Source organism: Eucalyptus grandis, chromosome 1 (genome assembly GCF_016545825.1).
Source record: "Eucalyptus grandis isolate ANBG69807.140 chromosome 1, ASM1654582v1, whole genome shotgun sequence".
NCBI lineage: Eukaryota > Viridiplantae > Streptophyta > Magnoliopsida > Myrtales > Myrtaceae > Eucalyptus > Eucalyptus grandis.
Genome location: NC_052612.1, coordinates 51,895,975 through 51,914,779, shown reverse-complemented (window position 1 = coordinate 51,914,779; position 18,805 = coordinate 51,895,975). Strand labels below are relative to the sequence as shown.

The 18,805-nt window shown below is 40.4% G+C and overlaps 4 protein-coding genes across 5 annotated transcripts; 3 read left to right on the top strand and 1 right to left on the bottom strand.

Annotated features, from left to right (window-relative positions):
- The first annotated feature begins 582 nt into the window (after window positions 1-582).
- On the top strand, window positions 583-4,610 carry LOC104449620 (endoglucanase 4). Its single transcript, XM_010063848.3, has 7 exons — window positions 583-860; window positions 2,306-2,713; window positions 2,822-2,914; window positions 3,006-3,203; window positions 3,296-3,404; window positions 3,599-3,762; window positions 3,946-4,610. Exons 1-7 carry the CDS (start codon window positions 645-647, stop codon window positions 4,261-4,263), a joined length of 1,506 nt encoding a protein of 501 aa, XP_010062150.2. The 5' UTR covers window positions 583-644; the 3' UTR covers window positions 4,264-4,610.
- A 1,308-nt stretch (window positions 4,611-5,918) lies between these two features.
- LOC104449605 lies at window positions 5,919-8,897 on the top strand. Of its 2 annotated transcripts, none has more exons than XM_010063828.2 (7): window positions 5,919-6,066; window positions 6,736-6,875; window positions 7,032-7,087; window positions 7,510-7,633; window positions 7,729-7,835; window positions 8,346-8,415; window positions 8,507-8,897. In XM_010063828.2, the coding sequence occupies exons 2-7, from the start codon at window positions 6,794-6,796 to the stop codon at window positions 8,584-8,586; spliced, it is 519 nt and encodes a 172-aa protein (XP_010062130.1). In that variant the 5' UTR covers window positions 5,919-6,066; window positions 6,736-6,793; the 3' UTR covers window positions 8,587-8,897. The 2 variants fall into 2 exon arrangements, with proteins under 2 accessions (XP_010062130.1, XP_010062137.1); XM_010063835.3 differs by having other exon boundaries at window positions 5,922-6,066; window positions 6,746-6,875.
- A 177-nt stretch (window positions 8,898-9,074) lies between these two features.
- Window positions 9,075-10,108, bottom strand: LOC104449598 (21 kDa protein). Its single transcript, XM_010063816.3, has one exon. The coding sequence runs from the start codon at window positions 9,934-9,936 to the stop codon at window positions 9,331-9,333; it is 606 nt and encodes a 201-aa protein (XP_010062118.1). The 5' UTR covers window positions 9,937-10,108; the 3' UTR covers window positions 9,075-9,330.
- Window positions 10,109-18,000: 7,892 nt separating this feature from the next.
- Window positions 18,001-18,792, top strand: LOC104449588 (21 kDa protein). Its single transcript, XM_010063804.3, has one exon. The coding sequence runs from the start codon at window positions 18,034-18,036 to the stop codon at window positions 18,646-18,648; it is 615 nt and encodes a 204-aa protein (XP_010062106.1). The 5' UTR covers window positions 18,001-18,033; the 3' UTR covers window positions 18,649-18,792.
- The last annotated feature ends 13 nt before the right edge of the window (window positions 18,793-18,805 follow it).

The window sequence follows — 18,805 nt, the reverse complement described above, 5'->3', positions numbered from 1 at the left end:
TTAATGATTTTTCAGCTAAAATTAGCCAAATGAATGCAATTGGCAAAATGTGAAAAAAATTTGTAGCTTAATTGGCACAATCGAAAAATTTATGACTGAATTGACATAAGTGCAATCAATTTATAAATTTTTTGGTGATTTCCTCCATTTGAGCATTTGTGGCCTTTCTAGTAGTAAATCTTAATTATTTCTTACCATCTCTGATGATATATAGTTTCCACCAAATAATGGACATGATCATATATGAAAAATCCACTTTAAAAAAAAAAATCCATGAATTACATTCCTATTCTGGGCTTATGGTAGCTACAAATCTAGAGTAGCTAAATGTAGCTTATATGTCTCGATATATATTTCCCCGCAATGTATGTTGTCCTTGTTACAAAAGGCAGGAGGGGCGAACAAGGAATCAACGCTAACAAAAGTCCAAATGCAGTGAAGATAGACGCCTTACACGCAGGCTACTACACACGCGCCTGTGCCGCCACCCCCCCACCTTTTCCATCCGCACAAGTCTCGCACACTCTTTATTTCTTTCACCTTCGTCATCGTTACTCTATATACACTCATCACCACATTTGGCCATTCGCACATTCCTCATCGTTCGGTTTCTTCTACATTCGCACGGGAGAAATAGAGACGTGATGGGGAAGACGAGAAGCAGTCGTGTCTTCGTCGGAGTTGGAACTGCGATGGCATTGATGGCAGCGATGGCGGTTTCGGTCTCAGGGCACGATTATGGAGATGCATTGAGGAAGAGCATTCTCTTCTTCGAAGGGCAGAGATCGGGCAAGCTGCCTCCATCACAGAGAATGACTTGGAGGAAGGATTCTGGTCTTCGCGATGGAGCCCAAATCGGCGTACGTTCATCTTCCCCCTCTCTCTCTCTCTCTCTCTCTCCCTCCCCGAGTAAGTCCAGTTTAGTTACTATAAATGCTCATAATTCTGATCCAGGTTACGATTTTAAAGATGAGCTTGTCGCCTTCCTTACGTCCTGCTTTGGCCCCTTTGGTTTTTTGACCCCGGCTGGGTAACGTCCCCCCATTAGCAGCGGGCCTTTCAATGCTTATGAGATTAACTGTATGACCATAGAGAAGTTATTCAACACATTGCAAGAAGGGACATGGAAATTGAACTATGGAATTGCGTTATAAAATATGGATCCAACCGTACGATACACGAATTCATACAGAGCTATGAGCGAAGAAAAGATGGTCATAAATGAAGTCTTTATTTGAAGTTCTATTGTTCAGCATTTTTCTTTTTCAATAACATAACAAGCCCGATAAGGGAAGATCATACGTTATGAACATTGAAATGGCACGAGAATCCATTATTTGACGAAACAAAATCCCTTTCCATCGGTCGACGTCAATGCATAGGAAATCGGTGCACGCGTCTGCTTAAGCAGCTTCGCGTTCGAGGCTTGTAAGAAACGCGCACGGTTTGACAAGACCAACTTCAAACTGCAGAACTGATTTGTGTAAAGAGAAGAAAGCAACTGCCACTTTTGCTATATTTTCCAGCAACAAAAAGATCGTTTCGCTTGTCGTGGAAAAAGTGAATTGGTAAATGCACTCCTCTACTTTTCTTCCTTGAGATTCAAGCATGTGACCCGAGATCCTTCATGGATAATCTCCTTGGCTGACTCAATTTAGTAAATTGTGCCAATTTCATTTTGAGCTTATCGTATTCCAGGAGGCTATTAAAATCCTCACCTCTAGCCTGGAAAGAGATCTGCCCATTTCTCATTGCACTTTCATGCGTTACTATTGAAAGTCTTTAGGTCGGTTGGGTCATATCTCTCCCGTGAAGGGTATAGCAAAGCAGAAGTCGCACTAAAAATATTCACATTCCTCTCCCCACTATGACATGTTAGATGTAATTATGATTGCTTGCGGAAAAAATGTGCTCATTTTAGGAACATTAGATTTGTCCAAATGATGTAATTCGCAGTAGACATATGGATCTGTCCGTTGCCATTCATATGTAGCAGGATTCCATTGTTCCGTGCCCAAAAAATATAGATTTTTTTTCCGTGCTGGTAATTGATAAGGATTAATCTAATAATACAAAACATTATCTGCTACCGGTTGGTCAAGAAATTGAATTAAAGAAAATTGTATGTCAACGTGTTTCCTTCGATTTGAATTCCTCTTATAAGAGAGAAGCAAAGAAAGGTTGGGGAAAATTCCAACGATCCAATCCTCTATTTTCTGATAAATGTAGCAGCATGTTTACCAGATATCAGTTGAAGTGTTTGCCTTGAGTTTGTGTCACTGCATACATCCAATCTGTCTCGCAGGTCGATTTGGTGGGCGGTTACTACGACGCGGGCGACAACGTCAAGTTCAACTTCCCCATGGCATTTTCCACCACAATGCTCGCTTGGAGCGTAGTTGAGTTCAGGGGGCCAATGGGCCCGGATCTCCCACACGCGCTCGACGCGATCCGCTGGGCCACCGACTACTTCCTCAAGGCCACGAGCGTGCCCGGGATCGTGTTTGCACAGGTTGGAGAACCTTATGGCGACCACAACTGCTGGGAGAGGCCTGAGGACATGGACACCCCTCGAACCCCTTATGCCGTGAGTGCACAGTTCCCTGGCTCAGAAGTTTCGGCTGAGATTGCCGCCGCTTTGGCCGCTGCTTCTTTGGCTTTTAAACACGACGATCGTCCCTATTCAAGGCAGCTTCTAAACCGTGCTAAAACGGTAATCCCCGAGCATCAACATCCCTTTTTACAACAATACAAAAGCTGTACAAGTATGCATATTAGTCTTGGAAAATGAATTTATAAGGACATCTTATACGTGGACCAGGTGTTTGAGTTTGCGGATAAGTACAAGGGGTCGTACAACGACCATCTCGGACCATCGGTGTGCCCATTTTACTGTGATTTCAGCGGTTACGTGGTATGCAACAGTTAGTAAAATGCTCTCTAATTTTGAAACATTACCTTTCAAAGAGTTTTGACTTCTGAAAGAGTTCGCTTGAAAATTACAGGACGAGTTGCTTTGGGCAGCATCATGGTTATACAAGGCGACCAAGGCACCTAAATACTGGAACTATGTCGTGGATAACAGACATTATCTGAACTACTATAACTTGAAAACCTTCTACTCCGTTCCTTTTGTAGGCGGTAGCTTTGCCGAGTTCGGGTGGGACACAAAGCATGCCGGTATCAATGTCCTATCTTCCAAGGTCATCCTTCATTGCTGCTATCAAAATATCACTCCGGGAAAAGCTCCGTGTATCTTATGCATTACTTCTGCTTCCCACTGTTTGTGCGGCAGGTTGTCTTGAAGAATAACAACTACACCGATAACTTCGTGGTCAATTCCGACAAGTTTGTATGCTCTGTTTTGCCTGAATCGCCGACCAAATACGTCAGCTACTCCCCTGGTAATTTTCACGCTCCAGGTTCTCGTTTCTTCTCTAATTTCCGCTAATTTTGTCAATAAATGAGGAGTAGTGACTTTGCATTTAGTAACCTTCCCTGCTGAATTCTTGATCCAACAGTCGAACTTGGGTTTGTCTACACATTTTCATTTCATCCTTGAGTGAGCAACCTTAGCTTCATCTGTCAACTCATGCAGGGGGACTCCTAGTCAAACCAGGAGGGAGCAACTTGCAGCACGCCACGGCTCTGTCCTTTCTTCTCGTCGTCTATGCTCGCTACCTGAACAGCACCAATCAGGTCATTCAATGCGGCGATGTAAAGGCCACTCCGGACAGGCTCATTCAATTAGCTAGAGGCCAGGTACATCTCACGCCGATTACATTTCCAAGTGATAATTCTTTCCTCCGCATCATGGGAAATTAAGAAAGCTGAGCAAGTTGCAGTTGAACATTAACTAAAATCGTTGAAGTAATCGGCAAGCTTAACAGAGAATGGCAAAATCAAAGATCCGTTAGATTAATCTACAGTCGTTCCATTTTGCAGGTGGACTATATATTAGGAAGCAACCCGAAGAACATGTCGTACATGGTGGGATATGGCGGGAAATTCCCTCAGAAGATCCATCACAGAGGCTCTTCCTTGCCGTCCCTAGATCAACACCCGCAACGTATCGGTTGCAAGGATGGGGCGCCATACTTCGCGAGCAGCGGCCCGAATCCAAACCAGCTGACCGGGGCCGTTGTTGGAGGGCCCAACATCCAGGATTGGTACGACGATTCTAGAGTCGACATTGCACACTCGGAGCCGACAACATATATCAATGCTCCTCTCGTTGGTGTCCTGGCTTTCTTCAATAAATAACAATAGGGCCATAAAACGGGAAGATGCAAAAGGAACTCATCAACCGTCTCCCCTGAAGTGCAGATCCCTGTATCTTCGCCTTTTCGTTTTTCCGAACCAACAGGATTACATGCATCGTACATAGGTGGAGACTGGTTGCGTGGACGACCGCAACATGTGAAATCAAAGGAGAAAAATAAGTTGTTAGACCAACTCAATGATAGATGCTTATCTTTCGAATTCATTGGATTTTGACATATAAATTATGTCCTTTTATTGTGTTAGCAGATATGTACTATGAAATGCACGATGCGATGTAATTCATAAAATTGTGAATGCGTGAATAAAACGTAAACCGAGACTTGAAACTCCTCTTGCAACCGAAAAATCTTGATATGCTTCATCAACCACTAGCATATATTATTGAATATTTTGTCTAGAAAAAACTTACTCAATGTCATTTTTGTAGAATAGACTAGTGGGATAATTTGTATTCAAATTTTGATAACTTATTAATTCGTGAACCTAATTGGAATGGACCTTCTCACTTATATCAAACTTATCCATACATTAGCAAAAGTGACGGGTGTTTGACGAAATGGTAGACTGAGATTGATAAATTGCTATAGGAAGTGTGTGATTGCTCATTTTTTTGAGGTTTTGCTAGAGACGACTCCTCACTTCATGGAGAGATCTCCAAGATCGGACTTGAATTTTTATTCTCAAAAACAAAAATGATACATAGATCAATTATAATTAAGTCGATAACCATTTTTTAATTACTTTTGAGGATCCGAAATTGGTGCCCTTGCTTGTCCTCATACCCGGGACTCGGGCGCGTACCAAGTCCCCGACCCCCAAGCCTAGGTCATCAAGGCCACACTATAGTCAACAGAGGCAAGACCTGAGAGTCTGAGACTTTGGTGTTCCTGCTTAGTTCTCGGGCTGCTCGTGCCCAAGTCGCTAACGCATGTCCAAATATAAATAGGTTCTTTTCAAACGGTGAAAAAATGATTTCCAATTGATTTTCATAGGATAGGAGACTGCTAAGATGACCGTCTCTATAGAATGATAATGCCGATGAGACGATCAAAGGTCAGTCACAAGATTTTGTGGAGGAAATTTGTAAACTTTCTCAACCGGTTTCAAATTTTGACCCAACATTTCCTTCATATTTTTTTTAAGACTACTATAATTCTTTATTACAAGCTCAGATTGAAATATAAAATCATAAGAAACAAATCGAAACCAATTCATATATGAAGAAACAAATCAAATTGGCACCTTGAATGGGTATGGAGTTTAATTCTTATGATGAGGCTTTTGCATTTTATAATAATTAATAATTATGATGAAAAAAAGGGGATTTGGCATTAATCCCTAAAAAATAATATCATTATCTTGAAAAATGACTCTTCGGCTAACGTTTTTGGGAAATGGACATATGTGGCGACCCATTGGATTTGTTGCCAAAGGATAGAGTTCCCTAGTTTACTCTCTTTTTTTGGCTCCCAAATTTTGCAAATTTGACTTCAATCTCTAATAATTGTATGGAAAAGAAAATATTGGCACTTTTTTTTCCGTGATATAATAAACTATAATAAAATAATGGTTTTTATTTTAAACTTAGAAAAGAAAGATTTATTGAAAACAAACATCTCTTCCTTCTTCTTCTTTTCAGTTAAAGAGAGAAAAAGAACTGAGCAATTTCCTAAAACCCTTCTCTCTCTCTCTCTCTCTATCTCTCTAATCTCTCCGTCTCTGCTACACGCCTCGAGTTCTTTGGTGTTGTCCTCGAGGTTGTTCGCTTGACAGTTATTGTCGGTAAGCCTCTTATACCCTAAACTGCAGATGTCTTCGTTTCTGATGTGTTGATTTCCTGATGGTCTCGCGGTTCTTGTGAAAATCGGTAATCGATCGGCTAATTTTCTACTCCTCATTCAGATCTGTTTCGTGTCCCCCCCAAAATCTCGGTCTATAATTCATTCCCCGATTAGTGATTGTTGCGAGCATGTCTTCTTCTTCTGCATTCCTAAACTCTGTTTTGCGTATCCTGGGCATTAGGGCAATTCTCACTTTCTGCTTCATCCTTATTTTTCTGCATTTTCCCGTTTGGCTCTATTTTCATGTTTTTCTTTTTTCCAGCGTTTCTAGATGCGATACTGTAAAATGGGTGTGGCTTAAAATCTGCCCTTTAGGTAGAAGCCATCTAGGATTTTAGTTTCAGTGGTGGTAGGGCTTTAAGCTTGGAGCGGAATGTGTTGCACAGAGTCTAATGTGTTTAAGTCAACTGATGTCCTGATTTCTGTGATATGAACTTTAGCCTATAGAAACTATCTGCTTAATTTTGAGTTGTCCTCGACTTCTGGTTATTGCATCCGGTATTTTATTTAAAAGGGCCCTTTTAGCACACTCGGGTGATCCCAGATGGATGTTGAAATACAAAAATTCGAACTTCACGGTGATAGCTCTTCCATTTGAAATACGTTGTAGCTTGCGGCAGGGAGTCCTAACAACACCTTCAAGGGCCAATAGGGAGGAAAAGATCAAAATGCAGCAGAGGAGGCCTTCGACGGGTCGGCCAAGTGGGACGGATGGCTCGGATTTCTCCTTCCGCATGGTTGTTGACTCCCGTAAGCTTCTGTTAATCCTTATTGCTCTTTCACCTCGTTTTCATTTCTTTATTATCCTCCTTCTTATCATTTGGTAAGTGTTTTTGTGAATTCACGCATTCCTCATGTTCATATCTATTGAAATTTATCGTATACTTGTTTGTGCTTTTTGCTTAGGGTATCAGAAAGTAGCCCAAGGCAGGTCTTGCTTACGAGCATTGATCTCAATTCAGGTAATATGCCCTCGTCTATCCTGTAGCTGTGTTTTTGTCTTTTCACTTCTCATGCTTCCCTTTTGCATAGTGTTTTCCTTTTCTTTTCTTTTTTTCCTTCTTTTCGATAGACAAAGTTCAGATTGTACTGTGTTAAGACTTCATCTATGTCCTTATTCCTGTTTATTGCTGAAGAGTGACAATTAGACTGGTCAAATGTATATGTCCTTACACTCCAGAGGATAGTCAAAGCGTGGCTGCAATTGTAGTTGCCAGCTGATAGATTATAAGCCATATAATGATGTCGTGTTCTTTAACTGGAATTTTGTGGGACGTTCTCATGGTGGATCAAATTGTTGTTGTTCTGTGGATTATTGCCGTAACTGCTGGTAATATTACCTTGTTTTCAGAATGTGGCTAACAGCTTAGTCTCTTTGTTGCAGGCTGTTATTCAACTAATGGGAGCAGTGCATCTAGTTCTATCAATTTCAAAAGGGAATATCATAAGTCCGCTTGCTGTATCATCTCTTGCTACAGCGTTCCTGTCACTTATTGCTGGTGAATTAGGTACTTGAAATTTTCAACTTCTTCTGGAGTTGCAACGTGCTAATCTTCAAATGCTGACCTAATTTTTCTTTTTCTTTTTTCTTGGTGTTGACAAGGTCAAAGACGAAGTCGAGTGAATTTTTTACGATTTTACATATTTGCAGCGGCTGCATCAATACTTCTATCGATTGCTTGTCTTTCTAAGGTTGATTTAAGATTGGAGGTAACGAGTTTTGTCCTCTCATAGTTCTGATTTATTATCAACAAATTGCTTCCTGTTGCTTTCTATAGAGAAGAAAATTTTCAGTCATAAGCTCTCAGGATTAAGCATCTAAGAAAGAGAGACCTAGACCTGGAAAGAAAAATAAAACATAAAAAAAGGAGACAGGGAAGCTGTGAAGTTAAGGACAGAAACTTCAAAAAAATAGGTTAAGAAATAGTTGTACTCATGAGGGGAAAAAAAAAAAGTCTTGTCTACTTCCTACAGATTGTGTTGGCATAGTGCATACTTTGGGAGATGAACTAGAAGAAAACTTTGTTTAAACAAATTTCATGATGAACTCCTGATCAATTTTACCTTTTTGATGGGCATAGATACAGATGTAGCTGGAAAGAATTAGCATAGGAGCAAGATAAAACTATACGCTTCTGATTTCACATCTATTTGTTCTGTAGATACAATTAGTGGATGCTGCAGTTCTTTATTCTCACGGCTCTATCTATTCCCATGTAGGACATCCTTAATGTTCATCTCATGGAAGCAAAGAAGTTCAAAATTCTTGAGGCGGGACGTATTCTTTTCGGTTAGCTCCAGATCCCTTGGCTCTTCATCTAAATCAAGTTGTTTCATATATCAGAATGTACTCACTATGATGTTCCAATTGAATTTCGCAGGATTGTTGGTGCAGATTTTTGCTGTCAAAACAACGGGATCGCTCATTAGCAACATGTCCCCACCCAAGAGAACTTCCTGAGGGTGTCTTTTGGTTTCAATGTACTAACCATTTTCAATTAAACTAGCAAGTTAGTTTCCCCTGCGCGCATGTGAAATATGTGCCAAATAGCACGATGTCCAAATTCATGGTTCGTTAGGCGCTACAAAAGATGAGAACCCAGCGCTTTCCTTTTCTGAGCAGGCTGTAGAATTGGCTTTGGGATGATGCTCTTTCATTTGAAAGTTTCAGAGTACAGTGTTTACCTGTCAGTGTTAATTGGAGGACCCTTGGTTGTGAAAGACGACAGTTTTGTTTTAAGCGATTTTGGCCGTCACAGGCTTGTTTCTTGATGTTTTGTTGCATATTTTAACAGCACCTAGAGGGAGAGCACAGAGAGTGGTTTCTCAATAACGTTCGGTTGACAGAAGAGTTTGAGAGCGGTTATGTCCGATAGTTGTGGCTGGTCCATTTCGAAGGAATCGCTCGAGTGTCTTCTTCAAAGATGAGCAAGATAAATAGAAGGGACAAGGAATTTCGCCGTGCCAAATTAGAGGCAAAAGTTTATATGGCGGAAACAAATTTCATCTAGCAAAGTAAAGCTTAGAAGAACTTGAAGTTCAGTGCTTCTACTTAAGAAGCATCTCAACTTAATAATATCCGAAGACCTTAAAACCACGCTTGTAGCGGCTATGTACATAATGCCAACAATACATCAGGTGCAAAATGAATTCTGTAGCCGCACATAAGTAGTAGGACCACCGGGACCAATACAAGAAAACGTAGCTATCCATGTAGAGAGGCGTATGCATTGATCAAGGCCAGAGCATTACTAGTGAGGTGAGAAAGAGTCACAATCCAGGCTCTCACGACTGTCTTCACTTTCCCATCCATCTCCTTCCCTGCAAACCCGTCGGAGCAAGTGTCCTCGTCCGTCAAGGCGGCGCTCGCCCAAGTTTGCACGTCGCTGATCATCAGCTTGAAGTCACGTTCTTTCAGGTCCTTCATCTCGGCGATGGACCTCCTGAGCTCATCAACCGCGTCACCCAGCAACTCCATGCAGTCCTGCATGGCTGCCGCCTCTCTAGGCTTCAAGCCTTGGCTTCTGGAAAGATTCACCATCAAGACCGACACTGAGCGTGCATTCTTCAGGGTCACATCCAGGGCCGTGCAGGCGAGGAGCTTAGGACTCATCTGGATGGCGGCGGCATGGCTTGAGAGGGAGCTGAAGCAGAGTTTGGGGTAGGTCGTTTTGCTGCATGATGTCCTGATGAAGTCGGTGCTATTTTCGTTGGGAAGGTCTCCAAGGGCGGAGCTTGGGGATGTGCAGGATGCGATAGCTAATGAAAACAGCAGGATTGTGGCAAAATTCTTCGCTTCTGAGGCTGCCATTCTTTTCCCTCAATGGCTATGTTGGCTTCTCTCGGTATGAAGGGCTGGGAGAGAGAGAGAGAGTAACAAACTTATATAGAGGATTAGATGTCGCTATCCAAGATCCCTTTTTTTAACCATTTTTGGTCCGTTTTGGATAAAAATTGGTTTTTCCAGCGATTGGTTTTGAACTTGATATGCAGTCACTGTAAAGGTTGAGCAAACGAGCAGGCACCCCGAATGAGTTATAAAGGCCAAAGCTTTCCGTGAGTGATTATTTCGCCAAGCTAAAGTGGTATCGGGTAAGTTTCTCATTTCGAAAAAAATGCCGAACTGTTGGATCTATGCATGACCTGAATCATGCTTATCCACGATGTGATCTACTCAGCTTGAGGTTATTGGTCAACCCAATGGGGAGATCGTAATGTCAGCAGCAACCAAATGGGAAGGCGGCTACCTGTTGTGTGAAAGCTCATTTCAGTTAATGGACTGCTTTGTCTTGCTTTCATACTCCTCTCGATGTGAGGTCTCGGTGAGTGAAGATACTTCACGCAACTTCACTAGTCTGAGTCCCAAATTTTTGGAAGAAATAAGAATCTTGGAATTGCTCGAAATCCATGCTCCTTTACAGTAGACTAACCCTTTCTTTCTAAAACGCTAATGGCCTGGAAAATTATTAAATTTGCTGTCATACTCCACTGCTTTGTGCTGGCCCCCAGGCGAACTTTAAAAATAGAGAAAACGGAGCAGAAAGTCCAAGGACATGGGTCCGCCAGCACGCCATACCTGTCTGTGCTAGCTTAGTATAAATTCCAAAGAGCTGATGCGTGTTGGGTAACCCTTTAATTGTACGAGGAGGAGTTTGGAGAACAGTTTACCGGTGTCCCACCAATTGGGAGGGTGTACAGCGTGAGCAAGTCCTTCTCTAAATCGGTCCGTTCCCACACGCATCCGGGAACGAAGTTCGAGTTTAGCAGGTTGATTGTTGAGTCGGGAAAACAATTCAAGTTCGATGCTGCGGTTGGCCTACTGGTGTCAAACTATTGGATATTCCTCGTTCTCATCATCGGACAGGGCTGATCACTGTCGCATCTTTCATTATTTTAGACTGGCTGATCGCATATGGTTCCATGCACGTGTTGACTGTGCACGAAATCGCACTGAACGAAAATGTCTTCGTAACGACCCGAAGCGGACAAATCTGTGCTGGGCCCATGGGTTGTTAAGGATGCTGACGCTGAGCTCGGACAATCATTATGCACCAGAAGAGTGGTCGGAGGGCCCTCATCATTGATTTTCTGACGTTTCCCTTCCACGATGGTTTGATAAGGGATCCCTTTCTTCCAGCGGCCCGAATTAATCCTCATGATCGATTAGATTCCGTAGGCGTATGTGAGGGAGGCCGTGACCGGTGCCATGTCGCAGCGATGAATAATGTGGATCCATTGATCAAGCATCTGGAACGATCTTTTCAGAAGGACTTTCTTCTTTGTCGTGAGAAAAGAAATCCGAAGAAGCGATCCAAGAAGCCGGGGCCAATCAGATCGAGGACAGAACACCCACCGGACCGTCATCCTCAAGGGGTTCTAATTCGCAAAGCGTATGTACACCATCTACAAAAGTTATTTTGCCCAAATCACCCAATGAGCAGGACAATTTATCAGGTGTGTTTAAGACGACAATGTTCTGTTCTGGTAATCTATCTGGCCAAGTTGATCGCATGTGTTGCCTTTTAATTTCTGCAAGGAGAGGCAACGATATTGTCTATCTAGAGTTGGATAACTCGACTTTATTACATGTTTAACCGGAGATCTCAACACGCCTCGGTCAAGCCAAAGATCTAGTTGAAGACGGCAAAGTCTATGATGATAAAGTTGTTTCAATCCTTAGTGTCGAGATGCAATTTTTCGTACTTCAAACCTTAACATATTCCTAAAAGACTAGGTCAAGACGTTAAAATGAAGTTGGGTATTGCTAAGATCAGGCTAAGAAACAAATTATAACCCAACGAAAGGAATTGAAACGTGTGGGCATTGGCACATTAAAATAAGGAACCCATCGATGTGACTTGTCTAGGTTGCAAGGCTAGCAATTTTGTCTAGTATTTACTTAATTAATGAAATTCACTTTTTTTCTTGCAAAGAAGATCAAAATAAAAGCTAGACATCTTATGTTAGCCCTCCGACATGGCTCAATCAAATCAAGCCAATCCATCGGTTTGTGACAATTAACTTCCACTAAAGACATGCACACGTCATTCAACCCTGTCGGATAGAGATTACCAAAAAAAGTTCAAAACATTTATACGGTTATCTATTCCATTATAAACCCTTCAAATTAACTAATCAAGTCATAAATCTTTTAATGATTTATCAATTCATTCTAAACCTTTCAAACGTGCAAATTTTATTCTAAATATTTTGGCAATTTGGCACTTTAGTCCTAAATTTTTTGATAAATTATGAATTTAGTCATTCCTGCTAATTTTATTAAAAAATTATTGATGTGACGGACTAATCAATGTCGAGCATCCTACGTGGCGGCATGGCTAAAAAGAACTAATCTGTGTTTGAGGCCCATCAGTTTTTAAGGCTATTGACGTGGCCAGTGCTTTTGCACACGAAACAAAGATATTATGGTCGAACAATCTTCATACTCCAGAAGGAAGGGTGGCCTCGAATGGCCCATCATTAACTTTTTTTTTGTGTTATCTTCGATGATGATTTGGTAAGGCATCCCTCTCTTTCAGTGACGTGGATTAATCCAAATGATCAATCAGATTCCGTAGGCGTATGTGAGGGAGGCCACGGCCGGTGGCGTAGTCGCAGAAAATGAGCACGCCACTGAATAATGTTGAATGATTGATAAGCATGTCGAAGGTTTTCTTTCAGGCAACTCCTTTTCATGAGAAAAGATATGCCAAGCAGTCGGGGCCAATTAAATTAAGGACGCATCGTTTGGGAAAATTATCAAAAAAAGTCATAATTTCATTTAATGAATATCAATTTAGTCATAAATATTTCAATTTGACTAATCTAATTTTGAACTTTTTGACGAATTACCAAAATTATTAATAAAAAATTGTTGACATGAATATTGATTATATTTTTTGTTTTCCTTCTTCTTTGTGACCAGCCCCTCCCTGGATGCGACGGCCCTTGTCCATGATTAGACCCTCGCACAACCACAATAAAAAGAAAATGGAAAGAAAAATAAAAGAATTCAATTTAAAAAAAAAATATTCTGAAATTGTTTACATTAGCACTGACCAGCCAACATTCACGTTAGTAATTTCCTACTAAAATTAGCTAAAATGACTTAATTGGCAAATGGAAAAGGCTTAAATGACTGCACTATTACTTTGCCAAGAATTACAATGAATCTTGACCCCATATTTCCTCAAGTCATTGTCAGGTTTCCTTGGAAAATAAGTGATTTTGAGTGGGATTTGTTAAATCCCACCGCCTGGGATTCCATTAATTTTTTATATGGGAATTAAAATTCGTTTTTCAAATTTATTAATTTGTTTTGAAGTTGTCTCCATCCATAATGAGTTATTAAATTAAATTAAATTGTTCATTCCTCTCCTCCAAATGCCTGGAATCTTTTCTAAATTATTAATTAATCAAATGTTTGGTAGCATGTCGTTTTTGAAGTGATACCAAAGGCTCAAAATGCACTATAAGTTTGAAGCACTCACGTCAATGTTTAATTTGCAACAAAAGTTAATTCACATAGCAGAATACAAATTGGACTTTGCAATTCAGTAAAAAATAAGCCATCTACAAATGGAAAATTAACAAGAAAATCACTTCCATGTGGTCTAATCCTAAATAATTCTAAATAAGACCAAATGAAAAACATGACAAGTTGGGCCTGTTTGGTTCAACTTAATCAAGAAAAATAAATCTAGTTAACCGTTTGGTAAATTACAATCTCAAGTATTTGAAAAATAATTTTATTCTTCTAATTAGCTTTTGCATTTTTTTTTTTAAGTCTGAAAATTTAATATTTAAGTAATTATTGAGAGTTTAAAAAGCCGTCGGACCGCCAAATCGCCACCAAACCGTTCACCTGCACTAATTAGTTCTTATGGTTATTTCTTTTTGGAAGAAAAAAGTAGTGTCCATATGGTGGTTGAGAACTTTTGAGCCGAACGGAGAAGAAGATGAACAAAATGAGAAATAGTCCCTAGTTTGCCAAGTACATGTCAAACACTCAAAATTTCCCCCAAGACATTGGGAATGCCCAACCAAACGCCCCCAAAGTGTCATTGACATGTACTTGGCAACTAGGGACTATTTCTAGACAAAAAGTTCTCAAATATGGACACTATTTTTTTCTTCCAAAAAAGAAATAACCATAAGAACTAATTAGTGCAGGTGAACTTTTTTTAAACTCTGAATAATTACTTAAATATTAAACTCATTTGAGGGAAGAATAGATACTTTACTAGATCTTTTTTCTTGATTAAGATGGTCAAAAGGGCATCATTATTCCAAAGGAATAACAGTGCCATTAGCTTAGTAAGGTTCTTGGAAAGTTATCAAAATGTTGAACTAAGCAAATTAAAAGATTTATAACTAAATTGGCATCCGTACAATAAGTTTATGATTTTTTTGTTAATTTTTCCGTAACACTCACGGGATTGTCATTCTCATGAACATGTTGGAGAGATCAAGAAAAAGATCCATGCAACTCTCAGCAAGAAGTGCATGAATCACTCAATGAGCCACCGGAAAGATTATTGACATCACTCGGTTCTGGCATATATTAACCAAATCAATTGCATGTTTTAATATTTTAATCTTTGAAAGGAGAGGCAACGATAAAATCTATGAAGAGTCAGATAACTCGACCCTATTAGATGTTTAACAGAGGATGTCGACCCACCTTAAAAAAAGCCAAAGATGTTATTGAAGAAGGCAAGTCTATATTAAAAGCAGTTTCGGTACTTATCATGTCAAGAAAATCCGTCGTCTTGCACTCATCCAGTATTATTTAATTAACGAAATTCATCTACTCTTGACATAAAGCAAAAAGGTTAGGCATCGCATGGTAGAGTAGCCCTCTCACATGGCTCAATCAAATCATGCCGATCCAACGTCCCTTTGTCATAGCAAACTTGCACGGAGGACATGCGCACACCATACAGCACGTCGCAACACCTTTTGGAAAAACTCCCGCCGCTGCATCGATAACGGAAGTGATTATTATATCCCAATGCGATGGCCGATGGCTTAGTGCGACAGATAAAACCGTTGCAAACATGTCGCCAACATTAAAATATATAGATATATATACACTAAGAAATATGGAGGAAAGTAGGAAAGGGTTCGGCTAAAAAGCCAAGATAATGTCGAGAGCGACGACACAAATTGTGGGGGTACGAGGGAAGAGGAGTTTCGTCGCACTCGCGCCACGTGAAAAGCAGGGAGATATTATTCTATTGTGTAAGCTATGACAAGATGACTCCATCGTGACTTATTTCCCCTCAAATCACGACATGTGGGATTGGAATAAGGGAAAGGATTAAGGCACGTTAATGGCCACATAAGCATCTCATCAATTCACCGCGAACCTGGCCTCCTCCACGTGCAGCGGTCCGCGGACGCATGTGCGCTGCCCTGCCCGCAGATTCCAAGCGTTTGACTTTGTCGTTCCCTTCCGTTTCACATCTTATTGTTATTGCGGTGTTTGAACCCTGTCCAGACATCTAGCTCCCAAAAAATTATCAAAAATAGTTGTATTTACTTAAGTAAATTCAATCATAAACCTTTCAATTTATCAATTTAGTCATAGACTTGTTAAATTTATACTCATTTAGTCCTAAACTCTTCTATTATACCAATTTAATTCTAAACCTTAGTTATTCCAATCAATTTTGACGGTGAATCTCTAACGTGGGCCATCTTATGCGGTACGGGAGGCACTAATATTAACAACTTTTTTTATCAATTTATAAATTTTTATTAATATTCTACTTTCCCTTTCTCTTTCTTTCTTTTTTTTTTTTCCAACCTTGGGCCTGGTCTAGACAAGGTGTCACAAGTTTGCCAGCCATGGGCGAGGGCCATGTCGCAACCCTCACTTGAATCTAGGCAAGGGCTCAAAGGCCCTTGCCAGCCTAGCGTTGGTAAAAAAAAAAAAAAAAAAAATAAATAAAAACTTCATAAAAATTTGAAAGATTTTTTAAAAAAAAAAAAATTATTTATGTCAACGCCGGTTGTATCACGTAGGACAACCAATATTGACTAGACCGCCATCTGAGCTATTTTCGATCAAAATTGGTTGAAATGACGAAATTAGCAAATTGCCAAAAGGTTTAGGGCTAAATTGAAAAATCATCAAAAGGTTTAGTTATTTGATATAATTAAAATGTCTAAAATTGAATTAGTATAAGTGTAATAAGTTTAGGATTGAATTAGCCAAATTGAAAAGTTTATGAATGAATTAACACAAATATAATAGATTTGTGATTTTTTTAGGTAATTTTCCCCTTTCCCAACTAGAAGAAGATTAATATGCCCAATGTACCTCAGTCACCCTCTCTCGTGTGTATTCAATTTTTATATGTATTAGAACATTTAAATAATAAACTACGCATTCATCTAATAGCTTAATTCTTTAGAAAAATTTGCAGTGAACTCACCAAATCTAAGATAGTATCAGAGTTGGAGGTCCTAAATTCGAACATTTCTAAGCCCTATTTGCCTCCCCTAATTAACTTTCCACACTTAGTACTATGCAAAAAGACCAGACTAAACATGAAAGGGAGTGTTAGAATATTCAAATAATAAATCATACATTCATCTAACAACTTTTAGAATAGTTGGCAGTGATCCCACCAGATCTAACAATATGCTATCCAAAAATAGGTCACTCATAGTGCACGAAATGTGTCCATACATCTACTATTTTGAGCCATCGTTCCTTTCAATCACATGGATTCTCTAGACTTATGATGATAATGACTCAATTTTGGTAGTCGACCTTCATTTTGAATCATTGAGATAAATTATATAATCAATGGGGGATCATCAAGTTCATATGCTGTGGTTGAATGACTCGATTTTCCCCTTAATTGCTTATTAGATAGGCTAGCAAACTTTGAAAGGGTGATTTTCTATCTATTCATGTATCACCATTCATTTTTCCAAAATTTAGATCACCCTATCAACATGATCTTAACTCCAAACTCGTCTAAGACACTACGTTCAACATGGTTATGATACACAAAGCATCATGCTTAAGTCAAATTATAGGCTACTTTAGAGTCGCAATATTGTCTAGAGCTAAATTGCCGAATTGCTTCGCTACCGAAATCATGTCTCTTTTATGCCTAGAGTTCATCATATGATCGTTGGTTCTATCAATAGGGGCATGTACATTCGAAGACCTAAAAAAAAAATGATTGTTTAACCATCTAAAAGAGGATTTTCGGCCTCAAACAATTCATTCGTGCGTTTGCCATGAAAGCTGAGGTCAACAATGAGATCTTCGATCTCGTAATTTTTGTTGCATGCAGAGATCCGTGGACACAACCCGATTTCACACTTTTGTTCACATTTCCCCCTGTACACTCTGGAAACTATGGGCGTGGCACGGGGATGCTTATTCATTCATTTTCTTGACTAACACAATTCAAATTGCGATACTCCTTTTTCCTTTTTCCATTAAGTAATATGCCAGATAAGCTTTCGCGCTGGATTAAATTTAGTTCTTGATTTAGTGGAAAATGGTTCATTTAATTTCGCACTAGAGAATTCACAAAGAGGTACTTCCCCATGACTTGGCCCGTAATGATTGTGTTGAGTAAAGAATATATGACTTGAGATCCCGTGGTTCTCGAGGCTTATCATACACCACTAAAATGGAATAATGACCGATTTAAAATTGTCTTTAGCATGTGCATAGGATTTATAACTGGTCTTACTTATCGGCCACTCTCACATGCACGTTCTCCCATTACAACTTTTCGGAAACTGAATGTCGCTCCGGATGCAAATCCACCAGAAATGAACCTGACGCACGCCCGTATAAGAACCCCCCACATCTCTATCTCGATCTCGATACCAAAGCGCATAGAGATAGAGAGAGAGAGAGAGAGAGAGAGAGATGGAAGCCACCAACCTCCATTTTCTTGCCATTTTCCTTCTCTTGGTCGCCAACATGAGTGCAATCACGTCTGCTGCTGCTTCTTCTTCTTCTTCCTCCTCCTCGAGGAATGGCAAAGATTCCAACTTCATTAAGACCTCATGCAGCACCACCACGTACCCTAAGCTCTGCAACAAGTACCTCTCCTCCTACGCCTCCGTCGTCCGCTCCAACCCCTGGAAGCTCTGCAACTGCGCCCTCTCCGTCTCCCTCCAGGCCGCGCGCAACACCTCCTCCCTGGTCACCACCCTCTCCAAGAAGCGCAGCCTCACCAAGGCCGAGGCCAGCATCGTGAAGGACTGCATCGAGAACCTCGGCGACACCATCGATGAGCTCAAGCAGTCGATCAAGACAATGGCCAACGTGTCTTCAGCCGCGAAGGACGATGTGGCCTTCCAGATGGCTAACGTGAAGACATGGGTGAGCGCCGCAATCACGGACGAGATCACGTGCACGGACGGGATTGCCGAGAGGAAGGTGAGCGCGGGCGTGAAGAGAAAGATTCAGAGCTACATTGAAAACGTTGCCAGGATCACTAGCAATGGGCTGTCCCTCATCAACAGCCTCAAATATTAATATTAATCGATGGTCTTTGCTATTACAAAGTTCTTGTTGCTACCTCTCTTTGCTGCAATTATTTTCTATCTCATTGTCCTTGTTAACAAAGGACAGCTCCCTTTTTTTTTCCCTTTCATTTCGCAGGAGATTGTTAATAATCATTCGAGCGACAATC

Excerpts from the sequence above, each read along its gene's own strand:
- LOC104449620 (XM_010063848.3), top strand. The coding sequence starts at position 645 with ATGGGGAAGACGAGAAGCAGTCGTGTCTTCGTCGGAGTTGGAACTGCG. Across the intron at positions 861-2,305 it reads GCGATGGAGCCCAAATCGGC|GTCGATTTGGTGGGCGGTTA; the intron begins GTACGTTCATCT and ends TCTGTCTCGCAG. Across the intron at positions 3,763-3,945 it reads TTCAATTAGCTAGAGGCCAG|GTGGACTATATATTAGGAAG; the intron begins GTACATCTCACG and ends TCCATTTTGCAG.
- LOC104449605 (XM_010063828.2), top strand. The coding sequence starts at position 6,794 with ATGCAGCAGAGGAGGCCTTCGACGGGTCGGCCAAGTGGGACGGATGGC. Across the intron at positions 7,088-7,509 it reads GAGCATTGATCTCAATTCAG|GCTGTTATTCAACTAATGGG; the intron begins GTAATATGCCCT and ends TCTTTGTTGCAG. Across the intron at positions 7,836-8,345 it reads AGGTTGATTTAAGATTGGAG|GACATCCTTAATGTTCATCT; the intron begins GTAACGAGTTTT and ends ATTCCCATGTAG.
- LOC104449598 (XM_010063816.3), bottom strand. The coding sequence starts at position 9,936 with ATGGCAGCCTCAGAAGCGAAGAATTTTGCCACAATCCTGCTGTTTTCA.
- LOC104449588 (XM_010063804.3), top strand. The coding sequence starts at position 18,034 with ATGGAAGCCACCAACCTCCATTTTCTTGCCATTTTCCTTCTCTTGGTC.